We start from the raw sequence: 24,143 nt of genomic DNA, 5'->3' as shown, positions 1-24,143 counted from the left end.
TAGCAACAAAATATTTGGCTGCCTCACACTCAGGCTTAACAAATAGATCTGTTAACAACTCAGGCAACAACAAATGTTGGCGAGGATGTGGAGAAAGAGGATCTATTTTGCACTGCTGGTGGGAATGCAAACTGGTGCAGCCCCTCTGGAAAACAGTGTGGAGGTTCCTCAAAAGGTTAAAAATAGAACTACCCTACGACCCAGCAACTGCACTACTAAGTATTTATCTGAGGGATGTAGGTATGCTGTTGCGAAGAGGTACATGCACCCCAATGTTTATAGCAGCACTATTGCCAATAGCCAAAGTATGGAAAGAGCCCAAATGTCCGTCGATGGACGAATGGATAAAGAAGATGTGGTATACATATACAATAGAGTATTGCTTGGCAATCAAAAAGACTGAAATCTTGCCATTTGCAACTACATGGATGGAAGTGAAATTAGAGAAAGACAAATATATGACTTCACTCATATGAGGACTTTAAGACAGAACAAATGAACACAAGGGAAGAGAAGAAAAATAATATAAAAACAGGGAGGGGGACAAAACATGAGACTCTTAAATACGGAGAACAAACAGGGTTACTGGAGAGGTTGTGGGAGGGGGGGATGGGCTAAATGGGTAAGGGGCATTACGGAATCTACTCCTGAAATCACTGTTGCACTATATGCTAACTTGGATGTAAATTTAAAAAATAAAAATAAAAATAAATAAATAAATTACACACACACACACACACACACACACACACACAAACCCCACAAAAAAACAAATAGATCTGTAGCCAGAGTGACTTCAGGGCCCTTGATACTGTCTTAAGTATCTTCTTTGGCCTGAAGCTGACATGGGAGCTTCTCTCTTGATTGATACCAGAGATGTGAGTTAGCATTTCCAGGGACAAGCAAAGCTCTCTGGCCCACTTGTCTGCATTCATCTTCTAGTCTACCTAGAAGGGTCGAGGTGTCTGAGTCAGCCAGCCAAAGGGCCCAGGTGGTCCTCCCACCCTAAACCCTATTACAACACAGAATTGAAGTACTGAAGAGGAAGAAGAGTGCCAGCACCTTTCCAGTTTTTCTGTCAATTCTGACTTAAAAACAGGGAAACACTAGTCACGAGTTACTATGGATTATGTCTTCAGTATTAAGAAATCATGCCATAACAGTTTCATAAGAAAATACTGTATGATATGAAGTAACTACCTTTATTTTCCCTTTAACCAGGTTGCCAAAAACTTTTCCATATTGTGGATCAAAGGAAACTATGATCATTTCTGATCTAGTTTACAGGATATTCATTGATGTTCAAAGATAATTACTGGTGAGGATTTCCTGGAGAAGTGTAGGAATCTTAGAAGACAACTTTCACCCTACATACTACATTTTTAAATGTTGGAAATCAACTGGCTAATTCTAGATGATTTTGTATAGTTTCAAATTTGAAACCCTAAGAATTTGAGGGCTTTGAAATCGCCTCCTTATCCAAGCAAAAGACTACTAACTTTCAAAACAGGTTGAAACATAAGACTTTTACTTTGGTAACATTTAATGGACAAAGTCTTTATGAGTAAGCAAATCTGCAAGCTGAAGTTTTTTTTTCTGGTTTAGTTGCGGATCCACTATGATCTCTGTTTGATGAATACTCCCGTTACATTAATATGCTCACTGTATTAGAGCACCTAAGATGAAGACTATAAATGAAGACTTTATAACTTTCTCAGATAAAGAAGCACAGTTATTATAATCTTTGCCCTCTTCATAAATTAATCATAAATCCATAATAACCTAAGGTTATTTTAACAGGTGCTAAAACCAAAATACAGTACTTATCTCCTCTCTCTGCTCGTACTATTTAAAAGTCTTCTATGAAAACAAAGCTATAACTGTCTTTCTTCCAGTTTGTCTGTCTCGCATAAGTATTGGTCAGTGTTGGGCAATTCATCCATAGCCGCCTGTCTCTGCCGAGTGGTCTTCACAAATCGGAGCAGATTGATGATGGCAGCAGGTGTCACTCCAGGTATACGACTAGCAGCCCCAATCTAAGAATTAAAACCATAAGAGATATATGTAAGTGCTGAATCACTAAATTCTACTCCTGAAACTACTACTACACTGTATGTTAACTAACTTAAATTTAAATAAAAACTTGGAAGAAAAAGAATAAAACCATAAGATAAACATAAGTGAGCTATGTCAAAATCAAATTTGTTTTGCTCCTAATAACAATCTGTATAGTTTATAAAATATTTTAAAAACTATTATCTTAATGTATCTTCAAAATAACTATAAAGTAGATAAAGGGAATGTGATTATTATTAATACCTTCATTTTACAAATTAGGGAAAATGAAGCTCAGAGAAGTTCAAGTGACTTGTCTAAGAGCACATGACTAATAGATGGTTAGACTACCCACATTTTATTTTCATTAAACTAATGTAACCTCCTCAGCCATGTGTTGGACAGCACCCTATAATCTCATTAATATTTCTGTGGTATATTTTTATAGTGAAATGTATGAATATTCACTCGAAGTGGTATAAAGACTAAATAATCTCATGTCAGTTCAGGTCAAGTTTGATACCAGGTTTGTCTATAACAAACACTTGTCAGAGCTTTTTGTGTCCTAGAATTGTGGATAAGGGATGTGAACTCCAATGACCTGTGCTGTCCAATTGAACTTTCTGTGATAATGGAAATTTTCCATAACATTTGCACTGTAACAATGTACTGTCCAATACGGTAGCCACTAGCCATACGTGGCTACTGAGCACCTGAAACATGGTTAGTATGACTAAAGAGTTGAATTCTGAGTTTTATTTCATTTTAATTAATGTAAATGGTCACATTTAGCTAGTGGCTATCATATTGGGCAGTGCAGCCTATGACTACCCATAAAAACCCAAGATGAATAGGATATACAGAGTTATAAAATTTAAGGCCTATTTTCTTGGTTTCCATGATGACTATTGCTAAGAATACCATGTTTATATTGACAGAATCACTCCTCCCTTTAAAAATATTTCTTTTACGGGGCGCCTGGGTGGCGCAGTCGGTTAAGCATCCGACTTCAGCCAGGTCACGATCTCGCAGTCCGTGAGTTCGAGCCCTGCGTCAGGCTCTGGGCTGATGGCTCAGAGCCTGGAGCCTGTTTCCGATTCTGTGTCTCCCTCTCTCTCTGCCCCTCCCCCGTTCATGCTTTGTCTCTCTCTGTCCCAAAAATAAACAAACGTTGAAAAAAAAAAATATTTCTTTTTAAAATTGTTTCACAGGTCATATTTTTCTTAAATGCCTTTTACTTTATGAATCACCACTAAAAAGAGCCACCGCCTATTAAACTATGATACACCATCCATTTTTAAGATACAACTCAGTTTCAGAAATGTTAAATGTGCATCTCAGAATCAATAAATATAGCACTGTCAGTGTAGACCCTGACGTGGGGCTCAAACTCACCAACTGTGAGATCATGACCTGCGCCAAAATCAAGAGTCAGACACTTAACAGACTGAGCCACCCAGGCACCTCCTAAATATTTGTCATTAGAAGTCTAATACTGTATAGTATACAATAAAGTTTTTAATTTGTTCACAGATGTTCACACACACACACACACACACACACACACACACACACACTTAGGCTGAAGCATGGGGTGAGGGACCTCTTTGGCTCCCCTCTAACCTCCTAGTAAGCCAACACTATGGATCTCCTAGGGAGGATTCTGAGCGGTGATTTGAAAACCACTCACATGTATTACATTTTAACCTAATGTGGTTTCTTTTATGTCATGAGTTATGGGTTAGCACATGTTTGGGACTAGAGAATAATTTTAATCAACCTAATTCTTCTAGTTATTTATTTAGACTGTTTTTTCATCTCTCAAAAACATACCAACATCTGTCATACAAAGAAATGTCCTAAGAGGTTAGATTTTTTAATGATGAAATAAAGTATTAATTATGTGTATTAATTATGTGATCACTGTAAATCCAGGTTTAAAAAAAATTAAAGCACTAGTTCTTTATCCTATCCACTGCCTGGTTTCTTACCGTCTCTGGGCGACTGAAATGTAGCTTCTCTCGAACTTCATAAGACAAAGACACATCTCTGAGAGTCAAATAATCTAAGTCTTTTGGCAGTTGGAGAGCTTCTTCTTGCTGAACTTCCTTTATTTGTTGTTGCTGATGGAACAACACTGATTCATAAATGGCTGGTAAACAGAATTAATTATGTTATGATTTATGATACTCCTATTAACAACTTAGGTTTTTAATGTTTATTTATTTTTGAGAGAGAGAGAGTGTATGAGTGGGGAAAGGGTGGAGAGAGAGGGAGACACAGAATCCAAAGCAGGCTCCAGGCTCTGAGCTGTCAGCAGAGCCCGACTTGGGGCTTGAACTCATGAACCGTGAGATCATGACCTGAGCTGAAGTTGGACGCTCAACTGACTGAGCCACCAAGGTGCCCCAACAACTGTGTTTTTATAGCTTTTTACAATTTACAAAAAAACTTCTGAATCTCTCATTCAACACTTTTTCCAACACCACAAGGTAAGTGGGGTAAGCGTACCCTTTTCCAGATGAGGAAATTGAGGATAAATCAGAGGGAGTATCTTGCATAGCAACTACAGCATTCTGTCTGGTAGTTTATTGCATGCCCTTTCATCTCAAAAATTTGGAAAATTAAGGGGCACCTACGTATCTCAGTCAGTAGAACATGTGACTCTTTTTTTTTTAGAGAGAGAGAGAGAGACTGGGAGAATCTTAAGCAGGCTCCACACCCAGCACAGAGTCCAACACAGGGCTCAATCTCACAACCTTGAAATCATGACCTGAGCCAAAATCAAGAGTCAGATGCTTAACTGAGCCACCCAGGCGTCCTGAGCATGTGACTCTTGATCTCAGGGTTGTGAGTTCAAGCCCCATGTTGGGTATAGAGATTAAACATTAAAAGCAAAATCTGGAAAATTAAAAATAGAAGATACTGCTTTTCCACTCAGTGCAAATTTTCCCTCTCAGTGCAAACCCTCAATGGACTATGGCTTTGAATTTTGAGCCCTAAAGACAACCTGTTTCCCTAAGAAAATGGTTTTCAGAATTATGTCCATATCAAGCTGTAATTTTTAAAAGTGGGGTTTTTTACATGTAAAACAATTTAAGGTTTTTATTAAGAAATGAAGCTGGAGGGGCGTCTGGGTGGCGCAGTCGGTTAAGCGTCCGACTTCAGCTCAGGTCACGATCTCGCGGTCCGTGAGTTCGAGCCACGCGTCAGGCTCTGGGCTGATGGCTCAGAGCCTGGAGCCTGCTTCAGATTCTGTGTCTCCCTCTCTCTCTGCCCCTCCCCCATTCATGCTCTGTCTCTCTCTGTCTCAAAAATAAATAAACGTTAAAAAAAAAAAAATGAAGTTGGATAATTTAGCAATTATTTTGTGAAGCATTCTGTTCTTAGAAAAATAAACTCAAAACCTGTTTCAAAATCTAAATTGAGGTGGTCATTCTATCCTGTAAGAAAGCCGGCTTTCCCTAAGATGTTTTGATAGTATCTGCTTCTATCACTTGATTAGCAGTCAGAAAAATCTCAGCTATGAGCCTGGCTCTATCAATGAACCTGACTATGGGTACATCATTATCCTTCTGGGCCTTAGCTTCTTTATCCACAAATTGTAAGGGCTGACCCAGATGCTTTGCCACTCACCAACTGTGTGATCTTAGGTTACCACTTATTTGTAAAATTAAGACAATAATGCTAATACCTATCCTTCACAGGACAATTCTTTTTCTTTCTTTTTTTTTAATGTTTATTTTTGAGAGAGAGAGAGATAGAGAGAGAGAGAGCATGAGTGGGGGGAGGTGCAGAGAGAGAGGGAGACACAGAATCCAAAGCAGGCTCCAGGCTCTGAGCTGTCAGCACAGAGCCCGACATGGGCTTGCAACCACAAGCTATGAGATCATGGACCTGAGCCAAAGGTGGATGCTTAACCCACTGAGCCACCCAGGCGCCCCCACAGGACAATTCTAAATACCAAACAAAATACTGCATGTAAAGGGCTTAATACAACATCGTAATATGACAAATTAGCACAAAAAACTGTCATACAAATATATTACTCATAAATAGACCTTACAGAGGATCATGGGATATAAGTGAGGGAATGTATATGTTAAAGGTATATTTACTTAAACTTTCAAATCTATATATAATAAAACATGAGAAAGAATACAAAGAAGAATCTGAAACTGATTTCTGCCATTACGAAACTTGCTATCTGGTACAGAGGGTCCATGTAGTGATTTGAGAACCACTGATATATCTTATATTTTAACCTAATGTTTCTATTGAGCCATGGATATAGAGTCTTTATATGTGCCAGAGTCTTTAAAAAACAAGGCAAAACAGTAGCTACTTCATGGCTGAAGTCAGGGTTTTCTATGAACAAGTTAACGATAATTATTCTGGATTATTCTAACTCAAACCTGATGATTTATGGAACAAAGTAAAGTTGCAAACCAAGTTTAAAATACAGAATTTAATCACCTGTCCCCAGGTGATAACATCCTGAATGTTCAATTAAGTAATTTTTACTTCATAGAGAAATCATGAAGTTGAAATAAAAGTACATTATTTTCACACATCAGTGTACTACTAGTGTCTTGTCATTTGCAGTTTTGGTGAGTTTCCCATTGTTGCCAGACTTTGGTTAACTTGCATTGTGGGATGGTAGGTAGCACTTGGGTCATCCTATATGCACAGCCAAAACATAGCAAAGTGGTAGATCTCTCTGGAACTAAAAGAAAATGCCATCGATACAAGGAATGCAGCATTCTTACCACCTTGGCTGGTCCCCAAAGAATTTAAAGTGCTTTCCTATTTGAACAGTACGTCATTATCCACCTTTTCCTACCCTTCTCCCTATCTCTTTCACTTCCCTGCCTTTTTCTCCACATAATTTTCCACCCCAGGGAAAAACATCTATCAAAACGCAGAAGCTGATGTTCTCAGTATTTTTATGTTTGAAATTGTTCATAATGTAAAACTTAAAAAAATACAGTGCAACTACCAAGTTATCTGTAGCTTTGATGGTCAGTATGAGAGCACGATATGTGTCATAATGTACAGGGGCAGGCTCTGATTTCTTTGCCTGATACAAAATAAGTATTTGTTAATGGTAGAGTATTCCAGTATATTATCAAAGCCAAAGACACTATTATTTTTCTCATTATTAGAATATCAGAGGGGAAAAATGTAAAAAGGAAGTTTAAGGGACACTTGAAATGTACTCACAAACTACCTAGGGATACTATTAAAATGCAGATGTGCTGGGCGCCTCGGTGGCTCAGTCAGTTAAGCGTCTGACTCTTGGTTTCACCTCAGGTCATGATCTCATGGTCATGAGTTTGAGCCCAGAGAATCCCTGCTTAGGATTCTCTCTTTCCCTCTCTCTCTGCCCCTTCCCTGCTCACTCTTTGTCTCTCTCTCAAAATAAATAAACTTAAAAAAAAATGCAAATGTGTTTACTCAATTAGGTCCTAGGTAGAGTGTGAGATTCTGTATTCCTAACAAGCTCCCCTGTGTTGCAATGCTGCTAGGCTGGGAACGCCACTTTGACTAGCAGAGAGCCTAAGACTATGCTGGTTCTATGGTAACAATGCCTCCTCTTAGAGCTTTTTCTTAATGGAGCTGATTTCCATAAATTGCACAAATGGAAAAGAGAACACATAGGCATGTTAAGTAAAAAATTATTTTCTACCTTCTATTTTCAGTCTTTCAGCTAGTTCTCTACATGTAATGTACTTCTTCAAGGGCGCTGGAACAGCTGTGGCTAATAACTTCATGTCAACTTCCTCATACTTCAGAACATCTAGAGCTCTGCAAATACACAAAAGTTTCATTAAGATAGGAGTCCCCCCCCAAAAAAATAGGGGTCCATATCATGTAAGCCAGATTAAGAACAAGATTCCTTGGAAATAATGCCAAATCTCTGAATTAATACTATTTTCAAAAGATACTCTGGGGTGCCTGGGTGGCTTAGTGGGTAAGCGTTGATTTTGGCTCAGGTCATGATCTCACAGCTGTGGGTTTGAGCCCCACATCAGGCTCTGTGCTGACAGCTCAGAGCCTGAAGCCCACTTTCAATTCTGTGTCTCCCTCTTTATCTGCCCCTCCCCTGCTCATGTTCTGTCTCTGTCTCTCAAAAATAAACATTAAAAAAAATTTAATAGTAAAAAAGAGATACTCCTAATTCTTTCCAAGTACAGTCACCAAATGCAGTGACATCTGCAACACAGTAGAACCTCAGTAAGACTAGTGTGCATTCTCCCCAGTTCTCTTCTTTATCATGAGAAATAAGTGTTGGTAAAGATTGCAATCCTATCACCCATTTGTCCTCCCTTTCTTGTAAAGACAAAATATCCTCTGATAGCAAGGATTTGACTGAATCCTCTAAGAATTTGTGTCCTGTGAGTCATCATCTTGCATGCCCGAAATCAGCTGAAGACCTCTTTCTTGCTTTTGCAGAACTCTCCAAGTAAGAACAAAAGGCCCTGTGTGTATGTTTTAGTCTCTCCAAATAAACTGATGACAAAATGATGGTCAAGGGCTTTTCTAATAAATAAGGGTTCCTAAGTATTCTTCCAGTTGGGTATATTCTAATTTTGTATAATCTCCATTTCAATTTATACTGATTAGGAACTTTAGGCAGCTAATTCTCAGTTCTACTTTCACTATGAGCTCTGGATAGACTAAGTCCTCCTGGGCCAAAGCAAGGGGAGAGGAGAGTGATATATGCAGCTAACAGAGATGACTACTAAAGTTCCCAGGCATCTTTCATAGCTCACCAAGAGAACATGCCTAAGGATAAATGCTGACAGGTATTTCAGGTGAGATTTGCAATAACTTTATTCATCGACATTTATTAAGATCCAACTAGAGAGAGAAACTTCAGGTATGTTTCATCTCCAGAAGTTCTGGTGTTCCTTAGGCCAATTTAATCCCTTTTATACTGATCTCAGATTCCTTCTTGGTATCACCCACCCCCATCTCCTTGCCCTCCCTTAACATGGTGTGAACTAGACCAATTGTTGCTCTGTTAATTATTACTGACTTCATTTACATGTGGCTTTTTGGTTATAATTCATTTAAATGGTTATTGCCAGGGCAACTAAAAGCAGTACATAATGAGTTCCATTGTTGCCAAGACCTTAGTTCTGCTTGGTTGAACTATGACACTGCCCTAGGCTCACCTCATTCCTGTGCTCCCAAGACTGCAAAATTTTCTGCAGTTTACTTCTCATTTTGTTTGGTTCTCACAAGATTCACCGATCTGTACAATTTCCCTACATTTACTGTCTTAATTTATTTTGCTTCTATTTACTAATTTTGATCTTCCCTCCAATAGATTGCATCTTTGATAAATTCTGTCCATCTCAAACCAATTAAATTATCAAGTCAACAAAAAGTCAGATCTGTCCATCCAAGGGTCCCAAGTCTTCCGAGGCCTCCCAGCCAACCTTCTTTACTGTTTATTCTATTGCTACAGTCATGCATTATCACCCTTTGCAGATGGATGCTTGACTCATTTCTTCCTCAGATGGCCTGCTCTAGGAATGTCCAGAAATTCTGGGCAGCTCTGCTGTGCTCTCAGAGACAAATTAGGTCAATTAATTACAGAGGCCTCATCTCATAAGCTACCAGGAAACCATAAAACCCTAAGCTCCCAAAGGAAAACGGCTGAATTGTCTTTTAAACTACAGAACATACTGGAACACACCTAATGACTAACCAAAAAAAGCATTATCTTGGAATCTAGCAGGATGGTGATCTCAAAGAATAGCCCTTGACTGTCCAACTTAATATTTTTTCAAAAAATAATTTATTTACAAGCCTTGGAGCTGTTCTCAGGTCCAACCTTTAAGACCTGCTTTGAATCAAACATAAGCCTCAAGAGTTCAGAGCTCTGACACAGAAAGGACAAATTATCACACCTCAACAGAACGTAAGAGACACTCTGACACATCAGTGTATTTCCCTATAATCCTGGCAGGAAATGTGTGTGTAGTTATTTGTGTATCTCTTCAAAGTCTGGTTCAACTTGTGTTTAGCACAGAGCCTAGCATGTACACAGTAAGTGCAATAAGTGTATTTTGACCAATTTTCTATCTCTCTAGCTTTATATATCTAGGCATTGATAAACCGAGTTCATTTAGGGAGGCTGAATGCTAGACTAAATATTCTGCTGAAATCAAATGGTGGGGGGCAGGGGACGCCTGGGTAGCTCAGTTGGTTAAGGGTCCGACTTTGGCTCAGGTCATGATCTCACAGTTTGTGGTCCGAGCCCCATGTCAGGCTCTGTGCTGACAGCTCAGATTCTGTGTCTCCCTCTGTCTCTGCCCCTCCTCCACTGACACTCTGTCTCTGTCTCTCAAAAATAAATAAGCATTAAAAAAAATTAAAACAAAAAGCAAATGTGGGGACTGAGACCCTAGTTTCTCCTGAAGGGAAAGATAACCTGAATTAAAAAGAAAAGCATTTGGCTAAATTATTGGTTTTTTAATCACCTTAATAAAATGGCTACTCTTGGGATTAGTTTGGTGAAGATGTAAAATTGATAGCCTTTTCATTCATATTTTTTTTTTAATGTGTTTTTTTGTTGTTGTTTTTTCAACGTTTATTTATTTTTGGGAGAGAGAGAGACAGGGCATGAATGGGGGAGGGGCAGAGAGACAGGGAGACACAGAATCGGAAACAGGCTCCAGGCTCTGAGCCATCAGCCCAGAGCCTGACGCGGGGCTCGAACTCACGGACCGCGAGATCGTGACCTGGCTGAAGTCCGCTTAACCGACTGCGCCACCCAGGCACCCCCATTCATATTTTTATTCATCGATTAGCATTTTAGACTGTGTTAGAAACACTCTGCTTGCAATGTTACCTCAATACACATTGGTCACGTTTAATGCAAATTCTAATTATATAAATTTGAAATAGTGCAACATTTGTCAAAAAAAAGCATGATGTTATATATTTGTTGCACAAAATCTAAAATAGTGTGAACCTTCCTCAATTTAAACAAACACCTGAAATACCAAGTGGATTATAAACGATGTTTATACAACTGCTATCTCCCAGTGCCACTTAGCTGGTAAATAAATCTATCCACCATCCTCATTTGTCAATCAGACTGTCGTTCCTGTGACTAAGATTCCTTAGTTTGGGTGACTACTATGCAGGTTCTTTAATACTTATCATCACTATAATTAAAAATCTGCTTAATATCCTCTATTATCCACCAGTGCTCTGGGAAATTCCTGTGAAAATGAAAACCGGGGAACAGAAGTTATAAATGATAAGACACCATGATGAGATGAAAGCCAAACACGGACACGTTATGCCAGGCTGTTAATCAACGTGAGAGCACTAGAAGATTAGAGATAATAAAAAGCAGCATTAAAATAGGTATACCTTTAAGTTCACAAAATCCCTCACAAGGAAAACAAACTTAAAAAAAAAACAAACAAAAGGAAAAGTATATTGGACTCATAGCTGCAAGATAATGCCACCATATTTGCTTCTGAGCTACAATGATTTTACATTTCTGCCTTCTGGGAACCTCCCCACCTGAATTAGCATACTTTTTTTTTTTTTTTTTTTTTTTTTACTAAAAAAAGTTTTTTTTAATGTTTATTTTTGAGAGAGAGAGAGACAGCGCGACCGGAAGAAGGGCAGAGAGAGAGGGAGACACAGGATCTGAAACAGGCTCCAGGCTCTGAGCTGTCAGCATAGAGTCCAATGTGGGGCTCAAACCCACACACAGACTGTGAGATCATGACCTGAGCCGAAGTTGGACACCTAACCAACTCAGCCACTCAGGCGCCCTAGCATACATTTTTTTCATGGAAAAATGAGTGGTGAAATATGCAGATTTTGAACTGTGTAAGGTCCTTAGGAATATATCTATGAAGTAAAAGCTCTATATTAATGTCCTTTAGACTCAGAGTCCATATAACCAAAATGATGAAAGGACAAAACAAATCCCCCTAAAATGTAGCATGGGATTGTTCAAGTGAGTCTACAGAATTTAAAATACTCCACTTGGAATGCAAGCTGGTGCAGCCACCCTGGAAAACAGTATGGAGGTTCCTCAAAAAACTAAAAATAGAAGTACCCTACAACCCAGCAATTGCACTACTAGGCATTTATCCATGGGATACAGGTGTGCTGTTTCGAAGGGACACATGCACCCCCATGTTTATAACAGCACTATCAACAATAGCCAAAGTAGTGGAAAGAGCCCAAATGTCCATCGATGGATGAATGGATAAAGAAGATGTGGTATATATATACAATGGAGTATCGCTCGGCAATCAAAAAGAATGAAATCTTGCCATTTGCAACTATGTGGATGGAACTGGACGGTATTATGCTAAGTGAAATTAGTCAGAGAAAGACAAAAATCATATGACTTCACTCATATGAGGACTTTAAGAGACAAAACAGATGAACATAAGGGAAGGGAAACAAAAATAATATAAAAACAGGGAGGGGGACAAAACAGAAGAGACTCATAAATATGGAGAATAAACTGAGGGTTCCTGGAGGGGTTGAGGGAGGGGGGATGGGCTAAATGGGTAAGGGGCACTAAGGAATCTACTCCTGAAATCACTGTTGCACTATATGCTAACTAATTTGGATGTAAATTTAAAAAAATAAAAAATAAAATTAAAAAAAATAATAATAAAATACTCTGCTTAATCAGAGGTTTCTAATTGTTCCATACTTATAGAAGAATGCAGATTAACTATATTTCTTGGTGTGTACCCTCTAAATCTTAGGAAAGCCAGAACTCAATGGGAACCACAGAAATATTATATTAAAAATGAAAAAAATAATTTAGAATCATACATATTTTTAATACTGAATAAAGAGATAAGTTACATCTAAATGATTCTGAGAAGAAGCCATGTTCATTAAAATGTTCATTTAAAATAGGGAATCCACAGGTAATGTTTCTCTGAAACAATCTCACTTTTCTGTAAAAAGTAAGAAAAGTCTATATTAAAAGTGCATACCTGAGAGGCAGACTTTTATCAATACTTATAGAAGCCTCTGGAATTAACTTTTTCCATTTAGAACTTGAAAACTCAATGGATTTCAGCACAGAAATGCCTTCTTCCAAAGAAGACTTCATCCAAGAAGCTCTTTCATATCGTTGTTGGGACACACAGCCAACTTCCTTATACCCTAAAAGAAGGGTAAAGAATATAATGAGAGAGGTTTTACAGAAGAGTAAATATGGTTGCAGGACTCAGTGAAGAGATACCTCGGAACGTGAGCCTGCTGTCGGCGTTATCAGGGCGCAGTGACAAACGGAACTCTGCTCGGCTCGTGAACATGCGGTATGGTTCGTTGGTACCCAGTGTGGTGAGGTCATCAATCAAGACTCCTATGTAGCCTTCTGTTCGGCTAACGACAAAAGGAGGCTTGCGTTTGACCCGAAGACTTGCATTGATTCCAGCTATCACACCCTACAAGAGGACTGAAATGTTTAAAAGGCCATTATGAACCGAACAACGAGCTACCCTATTCAGAACACTATCTGGAAAAAACAGCACGGGATAGTAAGAAAGCAAGCACTGCGCTGAAGCGATAGAATAGAGAAAGAAAATGTGATCCTTATTCAAAACCAGAATACAGGTAATGTACCACTTTAGAATGCTATATTTCATTGTTTTCAAAAATATTTAACATTCCTGATAAGCCTCAGGTGGGCTAATATATTGTTTTAAATCCACCCGTAAAGCTCTTCTAGCCTTTTCCCACTTACAAGTAAAAATAACATAACTTCTCACTTAAAAGGTGTATGTTAATTTTCAATAATGTTATGTAAGAAGAACTAAATTTTGTTTATAAAAAAATTTCAGGGGCGGCTGCCTGGCTCAGTCAGTACAGCGTGCGACTCTTGATCTCAGGGATGTAAGTTCAAGCCCCAGGTTGTAGAGATTAGTCAAAAATAAAATCTTTAAAAACAAAGTCAGAAAAAATCTAATCAAATATGGTATCAGACCTAGGAGCTCAAAATGAGAATTAAAACCAAAAGTGTTTGGCACAGCATAAGGAATACAGTCAATGATATTGTAACAGCTATGTAATGGGACAGCTGGTAGCTACATTTGTGGTGAACACAGCATAACGTATATACCTATCAAATCATTCAGTTGTACATTTGAATTAATGTAACATTTGTGTCAACCGTACTCAAATAAAAAATTAAACAAAAACAGGGGCGCCTGGGTGGCTCAGTCGGTTGAGCGGCCGACTTCGGCTCAGGTCATGATCTCGCGGTCCGTGAGTTCGAGCCCTGCATCGGGCTCTGTGCGACAGCTCAGAGCCTGGAGCCTGTTTCGGATTCTGTGTCTCCCTCTCTCTGACCCTCCCCCGTTCATGCTTTGTCTCTCTCTGTCTCAAAAATAAATAAACGTTAAAAAAAAAAAAATTAAACAAAAACAAAAAACAAAACCCACAAGTGTTTTCAAAATAGTAGCTATCCCTGTATACCCTGAAACAGAAATAAGTCTTCAACTACAATGTATGAGTTGTATAAGATCTATATAGTTATCATAACAGACGTTTAAAGGAGAAACACCAGTCAAATAGTCCTTTTGTGTTTATAACAATATTTGAACAACATCTTACTTGAGCTGCAGCTTCCTCATAACCAGTAGTGCCATTTATCTGGCCAGCAAAGAAGAGCCGTTGCACCAAATGAGTCTCAAGAGAAGGAGTGATCTGACGGGGGTCTAAATAATCATACTGAACACCATAACCTGACCAAAGAATAAATGATATAAAATAAGTAAAAACAGAGCTGGATTTGCCCCAAAGTAGAGATGCAAAGATGATCACTAAATGCTCTTGAAAAACAAAGAGTACATTTTAAATGCATAGGTGTTGGGCTTTGTCTTCTGAGGCTCTAAGCAACCATGACTATAGCTAAGACCTCTTCACTATCTACTAATGCGATGCTGAGTTGATACTGAAGGGCAGCTGTGATTCTCTTTACCTGGCTGAATCATTTTAGCTTTCTCCAAGCCTTTGATGCATGTGATCATTTTCTCCTGTAATTCAGCTGGTAGCGTCACAGATAACCCTTGGGGGTAGATGAGGTCAGAATCCATTCCTTCAGGTTCCAACCAAACCTGATGAAGACGGTTTGGAAAACGCAAAACCTTTGATTCAATGGATGGACAGTATCTAGAACAAGACAATGAAATTCAAAAATTTAATGAAGCAAACAAAAGAAGGTTGATGTCACTCCTTAAAGTAATGTTCTGTCCTTACCGGGGTCCTCTTGTAGTTTCCTTAATGTGACTATTAAGGTGAAGGTTCTCAAGGACAATCTCATCCACTTTAGGGTTGGTGTGAGTCAAGTAACATGGCAGCTGATCTTCTGGCTAAAATATAGGAAGTACTTAAAACACTGTTTTGCTTCTTTACGAGTTTACCTTTTCCTTAAATAAATTACACACATGATATGCACTTAATTTTACAAACATTAAACCTATGCATAATGCTGAGCACTACTTAGGGAGTATTCTTGCCAAAAAAACCCCAAAAGGTGAACCTAAATTTAAACAAGCCTCCAAATCTACCAGTTTACAGGAAATATAGAAGACAGAAGAACCTATTTAAGGTACCAGAAGGATGAAATCAGAGAAATCCAGAATGTGGGAAATTCTAGAGAACAGATGGCTCAGTTTCTTCCACATATGTGAAGAAGAAAAAAAAAAACTGGGGGAAACTGTTATAAGGCATACCATCCAACTCAGTGTATGGTCCTTATTTGGTCCTTGTTTGATAGGTATGATAATGGTATTGCGGTTGGTTTTTACAAAGTTCTCATCTGTTAAAAACATATACCAAAGTATTTATAAGTGATATCTGGTACCAAAGCTTTAAAACCTAGTAAGAAGAAAAGTGTTAAAGAAAGATGAAACAAGAATGCCAGAAAATGTTACTTGTTGAAGCTGACTGATGGACACAGAAATTATACTGTTTTTTTTTTTACTTTCTATAAACTTGAAAATTTATAATAAACAGATTAAGTGTGTGTGTATATGTATGTATATATATATATATATATATATATATATATATATATATATATATATATTTATACTAAGAAAGTTGCATCACAATTTACATTTTACCAAAGCAAAAATGTAAGTGACTTGCTCAAGACAGTGGAATATTTGGAGCCACTTATTAATAAAACACTTACCAGAAACTAGGACCATCAATTATTAGTCCTCAATTCTAAATACACAATGTTTTTTTAATTCCAAAGATAGGCAAAAAGTATCCTGTACTCTTCAAAAATACCAGTATCATGAAAAACTGAGGAACTGTTCCAGATAAAGAGAAATGACAATTAAATGTAATACGTGATCCTGGATTGGAAAAAAAGGGTTGCTATAAAGAAGAATATTGGGATAATCAGCAAAATCTGACTATGAACTTTATATTAGATAACAGCAATGTATCAATGTTAAATTCCCCAAATTTCATTACTACAATGAGGTTATATAAGAGCATGTAATTGTGCTTAGTTGAAATACATACTGAAGTATTTAGAGGAGTCATGATCTCTGCAACTTACCCTCAAATGTTTTGGGGAAAAAAAAGAATAAGAATAAATGTGTGTAAGGTACCTGGGTGGCTTAGTCAGTTAAGCATTTGACTCTTGGTTTTGGCTCAGGTCATGATCTCACGGTTTGTGAGTTCGAGGCCTGCATCAGGCTCTGCACAGAGAGCAGAGAGCTTACTTGGGATTTCTCTCTCTCTCTTCCTCTCTCTGCCCCTCCTTGCACATGCGCACATGCACTCTCTCTCTCTCAAAATAAATAAAATTTAAAAAAAGAATAAATGTGTATATTACTGTTTTTATAGATTAAATATATGTATCTATATATTTCTGTATATAGAAAGATAAATATGGTAAAATATTAACAATGGGTGAATTTCAGTGGTTTACAGGAGTTTGTTTTAATGGTCTTGCAATTTTTACATAGGTCTGAAAGTGTTTCAAAAATTTTTAAATAGGCAAAATTATTGAAGAGATGAAACTTAACAACTTATTGGGAAACACCCAGTTAGCCAAATTAGCTAATCCTTTTAAAGATCATTATTTTGCACCCTAAGTAATAGTGATATAAAGTGAATTGTGAAGAGTAGAAAGAAGGAAGGGAAGAAGAGAGAAAGAAGGAGGGAGGGATGGAAGGAAGGAAGGAAGGAAGGAAGGAAGGAAGGAAGGAAGGAAGGAAGGGAGGAAGGGAGGGACAGAGGGAAGAGGGAAGAAAGAAAGGAAGGAAGGAAAGGGAAGTGAGGAAGGAAGGGAGGGAGGGAGGAGGGAAGGTGGAAGAAACGGAAGAAGGAAGGAAGGGCTATATCCTGCTGTGAATGGCCACTGTCAGCTGTAAAGTTAGATTTTCTTAAATTATCTTACCTTAATCCACACTGTCTCACTGATAAAACTGAATGGTATGGATGGATTATCTGGTGTCTGCTTGTTTAGAATGCTGAAATTAATGGACTCTTTGGCAATTCGGGGTGGAGTCCCAGTCTTCAGTCTTCCCACCACAAACCCCAACTTCTCCAGAGTGTGAGCCAACCCTACGGAAGGCTGATCCCCTAAACGTCCTGCTGGATGCATTTCTAATCCAATTACAATCACGCCTCTCAAGAACGTCCCAGTAGTCAGAACCACACTCTCTGCATGTACTGTGCTTCCATCCGCTAAAGGTTAAGAAAGAGTAAAAAGTGTGCCCTGTTATCAAGGATCAAATTGGAACATGACTATTTTAAATTAGAATTACAGGGAGGGGCTCCTGGGTGGCTCATAGGTTAAGTGTCAGACTCTTGATTTCCACTCAGGTCATGCATGATCTCATGGCATGGGATCTTGGGGATCGAGACCCTCAAGGGGCTCAATGCTGAGCCCAGAGTCCTCCCTCTCTGCTCCTCCCCCACTCATGCACACACTCGTGCAAGCATGTGCATGCTGTCTCTCTCTCAAAATAAACAAACATAAAAAAAAAAGAACTACAGGGACTCCTGGGTGGATCAGTTGGTTGAGTGTCCAACTCTTGGTTTTGGCTCAGGTCACAATCTTGCAGTTTGTGGGTTTGAACCCCACATAGGGTTTCCAGTTGATGGTGTGGAGCCTGCTTGGGGCTCTTTCACCTCTCTCTGCCCCTCCCCCACTCATGGGACTGAAGTCCCAAGGAACATGGGATGATGTAACACAGCAAAGTAGTAAAAAGAAGGCTCAAAATGACATTTGTGCAGAAGGCCCAGAGAGCAATTGCCCTGATTATAGCAGATGGGTTGTAGGGGGCTGGGGAAGTTGATGTCTCTGGGAGGGAAGTATCAAAGAAAAAACAGAATTGATAGATTACTTGACGATTGAGAAATGACAGTTTTTTCCTAATGAAAAAGCTGAACAAGTACACAATTAAAATAAGCAAATAAAAAATAAAGCAAATATTAATCCAAAGCAAAGCAAAGAGGTATATGAAAGGAAAACAAACATAATACACTACTTAGCTCTACAATGAATATTTAAAAAATCATAACAATATAAACATACTATCAACCAAAATTTATGGCATAACTAATTAGAAGGATTGAGGGAAGGAAAATAGGGGATTAAAGAGAACCTATAAAAAAGGTTAATAGAGGGGTGCCTGGGTGGCTTGGTCGGTTAAGCGTCCGACTTCGGCTCAGGACATGATCTCACGGTCCGGTCAGTGAGTTCGAGCCCCGCGTCGGGCTCTGTGCTGACAGCTCAGAGCCTGGAGCCTGTTTCAGATTCTGTCTCCCTCTCTCTCTGCCCCTCCCCTGTTCATGCTCTGTCTCTCTCTGTCTCAAAAATAAATAAACGTTAAAGATTAAAAAAAAAAAAAATTTGTAAAAAAAGGTTAATAGATAACATCTAATACTGATAATTTAGGGAGTACAAATATAAGAATACTATTTAGAAATATGTAAATACATAGAAACGAAACTGCAGTAGTTAATCTGTAAAGGGAGATAATTATAGAGATAATTGTTTTTCCATACAAACTTTTAAATTCAATTTGATTTCTGTAAAAATTATGTGCACGTATTATCTTAATGAAAAATTAATTTATAACTCCTGGGGCACCTGGGTGGCTCAGCTGGTTAAGCGTCTGACTTTGGCTTAGGTCATGATCTTGTGGTCTGTGGGTTCGAGCCCCATATTGGGCTCTGTGCTGACCGCTCAGAGCCTGGAGCCTGCTTCAGATTCTGTGTCTTCCTTCCTCTCTGCCCCTCCCCTGTTCACACTATCTCTCTCCCTCTCAAAAATAAATAAACATTAAAAAATATTTAAAAAAATTTGTAACTCCTTTAAATAAAAAATATAAGTATAGTAACATTGTAAAATACAAATTAAAAAAATTTAAAGCAAGAACTAGGGAAAATAGAGGCACTTGGCTGGCTCAGTTGATAAACGTGTGGCTCTTAATCTTGAGGTTGTGAGTTCGAGCCCCACGTTCGAGCCCCATGTAGAGATTACTTAAAAATAAAATCTTTAAAAAGAAAAAAAAAAAGAACTAGGAAAAATAAAAATTACAACAGAAGGACCAGGAGAAAAACACATGTATGTAGGCTATAAAGTCTTACTAAGATGGTATAAATGAGCCCAGAATTTGACTAAGCTTCATGAAGGTCAAGATGAAAGGAGGAATATAATTTTTTATACAGTTTTCCTCTAGGAAAATATAATAATTTCCTAGAATAAGCAAAACATCTCCATGCTCTGCTCTAAAATTGTTTTTTCACATGGAGTTTGACACTGTTATTATCATCTATCACCAGTACAAACCTAAAACCACGCCACTGACACGGCTTTTCCCAGTGTACTCAGGCTCTGGTTCTGTAAGAATAAGATCTTCTACAGCTCCCTCCTGAACAGTAAGCAGCGGTGTATTTAGGATTTCTTTCTGCCAAAAGAGAATGCAAGTTGAAGCATAACAGTTAAATAATCACTACAGTCTATCCTGTTTTGATGCCCCATTCTCACCTGCATGTTCTGCTTATAGAGTTTCCTATCAATTTGAGCTCTCAAACCCCAAACAGCCGGTCCCTTACGCCGGTTTAATACTTTGTAATGTACACCAGACTGGTCACAGATTCGAGAACAAAGCCCATCCAAGGCATCAACTTCCCTCATTAAGTGCCCTTTGCCAATGCCACCAAAGGAAGGATTACAGGACATCTGACCTAAAGAGAACAGACCAAATAAATATATGAACATGTGTACATAGTGAGTTTAATAGAGAAATGTCTGTACAAGTGACTAGAATCATCTCATATGATAGATTAAAAAAAAACCAACAACCCTGAAACAAACACTAGAAAGGAACTTAGAAAATCCCAATGGGATGCAAGAGTTATTCAGGGCATCCTGGAAGACAAACCATTGACTATAGTTTCTTTTAAATCTTTTCCTTGACACATTTTTACTAGTTCATCAGGTTGCCTTTTCCTTTAAAATGTGGTTTTGAAATCCTCACTTCATGAAACCTTCCCAAATCCAGCATACTTTTAAGAAGTCCCTTGGCACTAATTCCCTGTTATAATGAATTATGTCTTCCATAAATGCCATCTGCTGTTTCCTTTTTGCTTATTTTGCAGAAATGATTAAATTATATGAGCTTCCTGAAAGTAGAAACCATACTTTAATCCTTCCCCTTAAATTCCCCTAGTCTGATTTGCAAGTCTAAACTCATGAGGTTTCCTCAAAGGTTTTTAGGGGAGGTGGAGGAGTAGGGAAGTGATCTCAACATCTGTAGGTCTATTGCAGCTACCACCAAGCCATCTACAAGTTTTTATAGTCTCCATAAGCAGCCTGAATAGCGCTGTGATTAGGAGTTTGGGTCAGGAATGAGTGAAAGGGATCTGGCTCAGTTCCTAGATCTACCACTTATAAGCTCTGTCATTTTGGGGGCGCCTGAGTGGCTCAGTTGGTTAAGTGTCCAACTTCGGCCCAGGTCATGATCTTGCAGTCTGTGAGTTTGAGCCTGACATTAGGCTCTGTGCCAATTTTTGGATTCTGTCTCCCTCTGTCTCTGCCTCTCTCCCTCTCACAGTCTGTTATCTCTCTCTCTCAAAAATAAATAAATAAACACTATAAGCTCTGTCATTTTGGCAAGTTATCTAATTTTCTCTACCTCAGTTCCCTCCTGTAAAAAACAGAGATGATAGCTACAGTAGATTATTTCCCCCCCTTCGATTCACAATTTTATTTAGGTAAACACTCTGCCATGAGGCTTTGTGCTCAGGGAGTGTGACCTAAACTCAGTAGGAATAAATCTTTAATGATCTAAGTAATCCTGTTTCTACTTGCCAGTGTTTGGGTTAAGAGTGGGAAATAAGTCACGAGGGATGAACTATTGGGGATGAAGTCTCTAGAAATGGGATTTATTTTCCTCTTTAAAGAGATACAGGAGCAGCAGAGGGTGCCTGAGTGACTCAGCTGGTTGAGCGTCCCACTCTTGATTTTGGCTCAGGTCACGATCCCAGGGACATGGGATCAAGCCCCGTGTTGGGCTCCACACTGAGTGTGGAGTCTGCTTGAGATTCTCTCTCTCTCTCTCTCTCTCTCTCTCTCTCACCCCCCGTGCCCCTCTCCCCAGCTCACACTCTCTCTCTACAATAAAAAAAGGGGTGCCTGGGTGGCTCAGTCGGTTAAGCGTCCGACTTTGGCTCAGGTCATAATCTCACCGTTAGTGACTTTGAGCCCTACATGGGGCTCATTGCTGTCAGCAAAAAGCCCGTTTCAGATCCTCTGTCTCCCTCTCTATCGCTCTCAAAAAAAACCACTTTAAAATAAATAAATGAGGGGTGCCTGGGTGTCTCAGTTGGTTAAGCGTCCAACTTCAGCTCAGGTCATGATTTCACAGGTCATGAGGTCAAACCCGCATCGGGCTCTGTGCTGACAGCTCAGAGCCTGAAGCTTGCTTCAGATTCTGTGTCTCCCTCTCTCTCTGTTTCTCTCCCGCTCGAACTCTCTCTCACTTTCAAAAATAAAGATTAAAAAAAAAAAAAAAAAGAATAAACAGGCGCACAAGAGCACAATACTCTTCCATTGTGAAATGCAAAAATAGTTTTCCAAAAAGTATTATTTTCCAGGTTAGTAGAAAATAAAAGACTTTCTGCCTCTAACTTCATTATTGGCAGATATGACTAAATCACATCACGACAATTCTTGTACTCTGCATTCTTACATCAGTTGAACCTTCTAAGTCAAAGCTATCTTTCTGAGGCTAAGTTGAAATATTTAAGATGCTCCATTATATTAAATTACCTTAAAAATGAGATTTTGATTTAAAGACAGATTTGCGATCCACTAAGCTCATCTATAAGAATTATTATCTTTGAAATGTATTTATTTAAAAAGAAAACGGATTGTATTGTATTGGTAAAATAATATGAATATGGGTTTGGATAAGAATCCCTTTATCCCTCACAGAACTACATTACTCCTATTTCATGGTCATCTTAGTTCAATAATACTTTTCATTAGAGTTTTGAATTATTATTGAAAGGCAGTATCCAGTCTTTATTTTTTTTACATGTAAACAACACTGAAATATATCATAAGCAACGCATAATTTTTTGGGTAATCTTATCAACCCTCTCTAAAAGAATCACTGTTAACAGTGTATGTTTCCCCCCAATTACCAGCTGAATGGTAATTTTTAAAAAGTACTTCAGTATACAAATATGTGATTTATTCACAATTTTTGCAAAACACAGTTAATATTTCAAGTACTGTTCACTCTTAAGCAAAATGCAGGAGGTAAAAATAGGCATGCATAATTTACAGAATGATGTTTTAGCTAGCATCTATTATGGTGCTAGAGAGAGGTCTTGCTTTAAATTATAGCTGTCCACCCATTGCCTGTTAAGTGTGAAAAAAGCACTGCCAGTTCCTGAGCACAAAATTAGAGGACCAACGCCTATTAGAGATATAGAATGCAATAAAAAGTATCATCCTTCTTCAAAAGGGCTTCACAAAATCTCGGGAAAAACACAACTGTCGTTTAATAAGTAATTCCTAATAAATGTTAATTCACTCTTTTCCCAAAGCCACAAGCTAGCAAAAGGTAAATAGCAAAAAGGAAATAGGAAGCTATCAGCTTGTATTCTTAAATTTCCCCCCTTTCCCAAGGCACGGCCCCCAACTCCACCTCCACCAACTAACTACTTCGGTGAGCAGCAGCGCAATCCGTGGTCCAAAGAACAGCCCAGTCCAGGGTTCTGGGAAACTCAAATCAGGATAAAACCACAGATACTAGGATTCTCGCTAGCTCTGAGAGAGGGAAGAGTCTGCCCATCCGGGAAAGGGTGAAGGGGCATATTGGAAGCTTGCGTCCTGGGCCAACCTCCACTCTACCCGCGCTCCTCACCGATCGTGTCCACGCGGTGGGTGAGTAGCAGGGTCCGGGAGCCGCAACGAGCAGCAGCGGCGGCTGCCTCGGTCCCGGCATGTCCTCCGCCGATGACTATCACGTCAAACTTCGTAGCCAAGGGCGCCGCGCTGTCACCGCTGAACCGGGCCAACGTAAGGCGCTTTTTGTTGAGGGAAGCCGCGACCCAGAGACCGCAATTTCGGAGAGAAAACATGGCTGGAGAAAGGCCGAGTGTGACTCTAAACCTGACACGAGCTAGGCGCAAAAATTTAGGGTACGAGGGAAAGTCTGCAGGACGCAGCCATCTTTGTTCTGATGTCAGAGCGTCGCAGTCCACGTTCAGCGTCTGCGCTGATTGGGGCTTTGGCTGGACTTTAAAGGCGAAGCGAGACCGGGTTGACAGTGCAGGTGGCACGACCAGTGTGAGTCCGGTTTCGTGGTTCAGGCAGGCTTTTGATCACCAATGGCTGTGAATTGGTGGTTCCTACGTGGTCATTTTTGTATTTTCTGGAGAGTGGCAGTTCTAATCGCCAGGTGGTCACCTACAGTGATTTTGATCAGTTTGCCTTATCAGATTCTTTGAATTTTCTGATATACTATCACCTGGACTTCCGTTTGATATTATAGAGTAGTCTCTGAATAAGAGTAGATTCGAAA

General features: G+C 39.0%; 1 protein-coding gene across 5 annotated transcripts; it reads right to left on the bottom strand.

Moving 5' to 3' along the window:
* Window positions 1–1,181: 1,181 nt before the first annotated feature.
* MTO1 (mitochondrial tRNA translation optimization 1) lies at window positions 1,182–24,096 on the bottom strand. 5 transcript variants are annotated; one of them, XM_045498769.1, is made up of 12 exons: window positions 23,484–23,831; window positions 20,093–20,292; window positions 19,895–20,012; window positions 17,492–17,781; window positions 15,328–15,440; window positions 15,050–15,240; window positions 14,683–14,813; window positions 13,310–13,514; window positions 13,059–13,230; window positions 7,745–7,863; window positions 4,047–4,207; window positions 1,182–2,036 (listed from the first exon to the last, which is right to left on the bottom strand). In XM_045498769.1, exons 1-12 carry the CDS (start codon window positions 23,698–23,700, stop codon window positions 1,875–1,877), a joined length of 2,079 nt encoding a protein of 692 aa, XP_045354725.1. In that variant the 5' UTR covers window positions 23,701–23,831; the 3' UTR covers window positions 1,182–1,874. The 5 variants fall into 5 exon arrangements, with proteins under 5 accessions (XP_045354725.1, XP_045354728.1, XP_045354727.1 ...); XM_045498771.1 differs by having other exon boundaries at window positions 1,920–2,036; window positions 4,047–4,178; window positions 23,484–24,086; XM_045498772.1 differs by lacking the exon at window positions 4,047–4,207 and having other exon boundaries at window positions 23,484–24,089.
* Between the last annotated feature and the right edge of the window lie 47 nt (window positions 24,097–24,143).

Source organism: Leopardus geoffroyi, chromosome B2, assembly GCF_018350155.1.
Source record: "Leopardus geoffroyi isolate Oge1 chromosome B2, O.geoffroyi_Oge1_pat1.0, whole genome shotgun sequence".
Lineage (NCBI taxonomy): Eukaryota > Metazoa > Chordata > Mammalia > Carnivora > Felidae > Leopardus > Leopardus geoffroyi.
Note: the sequence above shows the minus strand (reverse complement) of the source record. Positions and strands in the feature narration are given on the sequence as shown.

Coding starts and splice junctions, on each gene's coding strand:
- MTO1 (XM_045498769.1), bottom strand. CDS start 23,700: ATGTTTTCTCTCCGAAATTGCGGTCTCTGGGTCGCGGCTTCCCTCAAC. Junction 13,231..13,309: donor CAGCAGGCTCACGTTCCGAG/GTATCTCTTCAC, acceptor CCCTTCTTTTAG/GGTATAAGGAAGTTGGCTGT. Junction 4,208..7,744: donor TGAAAGACTGAAAATAGAAG/GTAGAAAATAAT, acceptor TCTGTTTACCAG/CCATTTATGAATCAGTGTTG.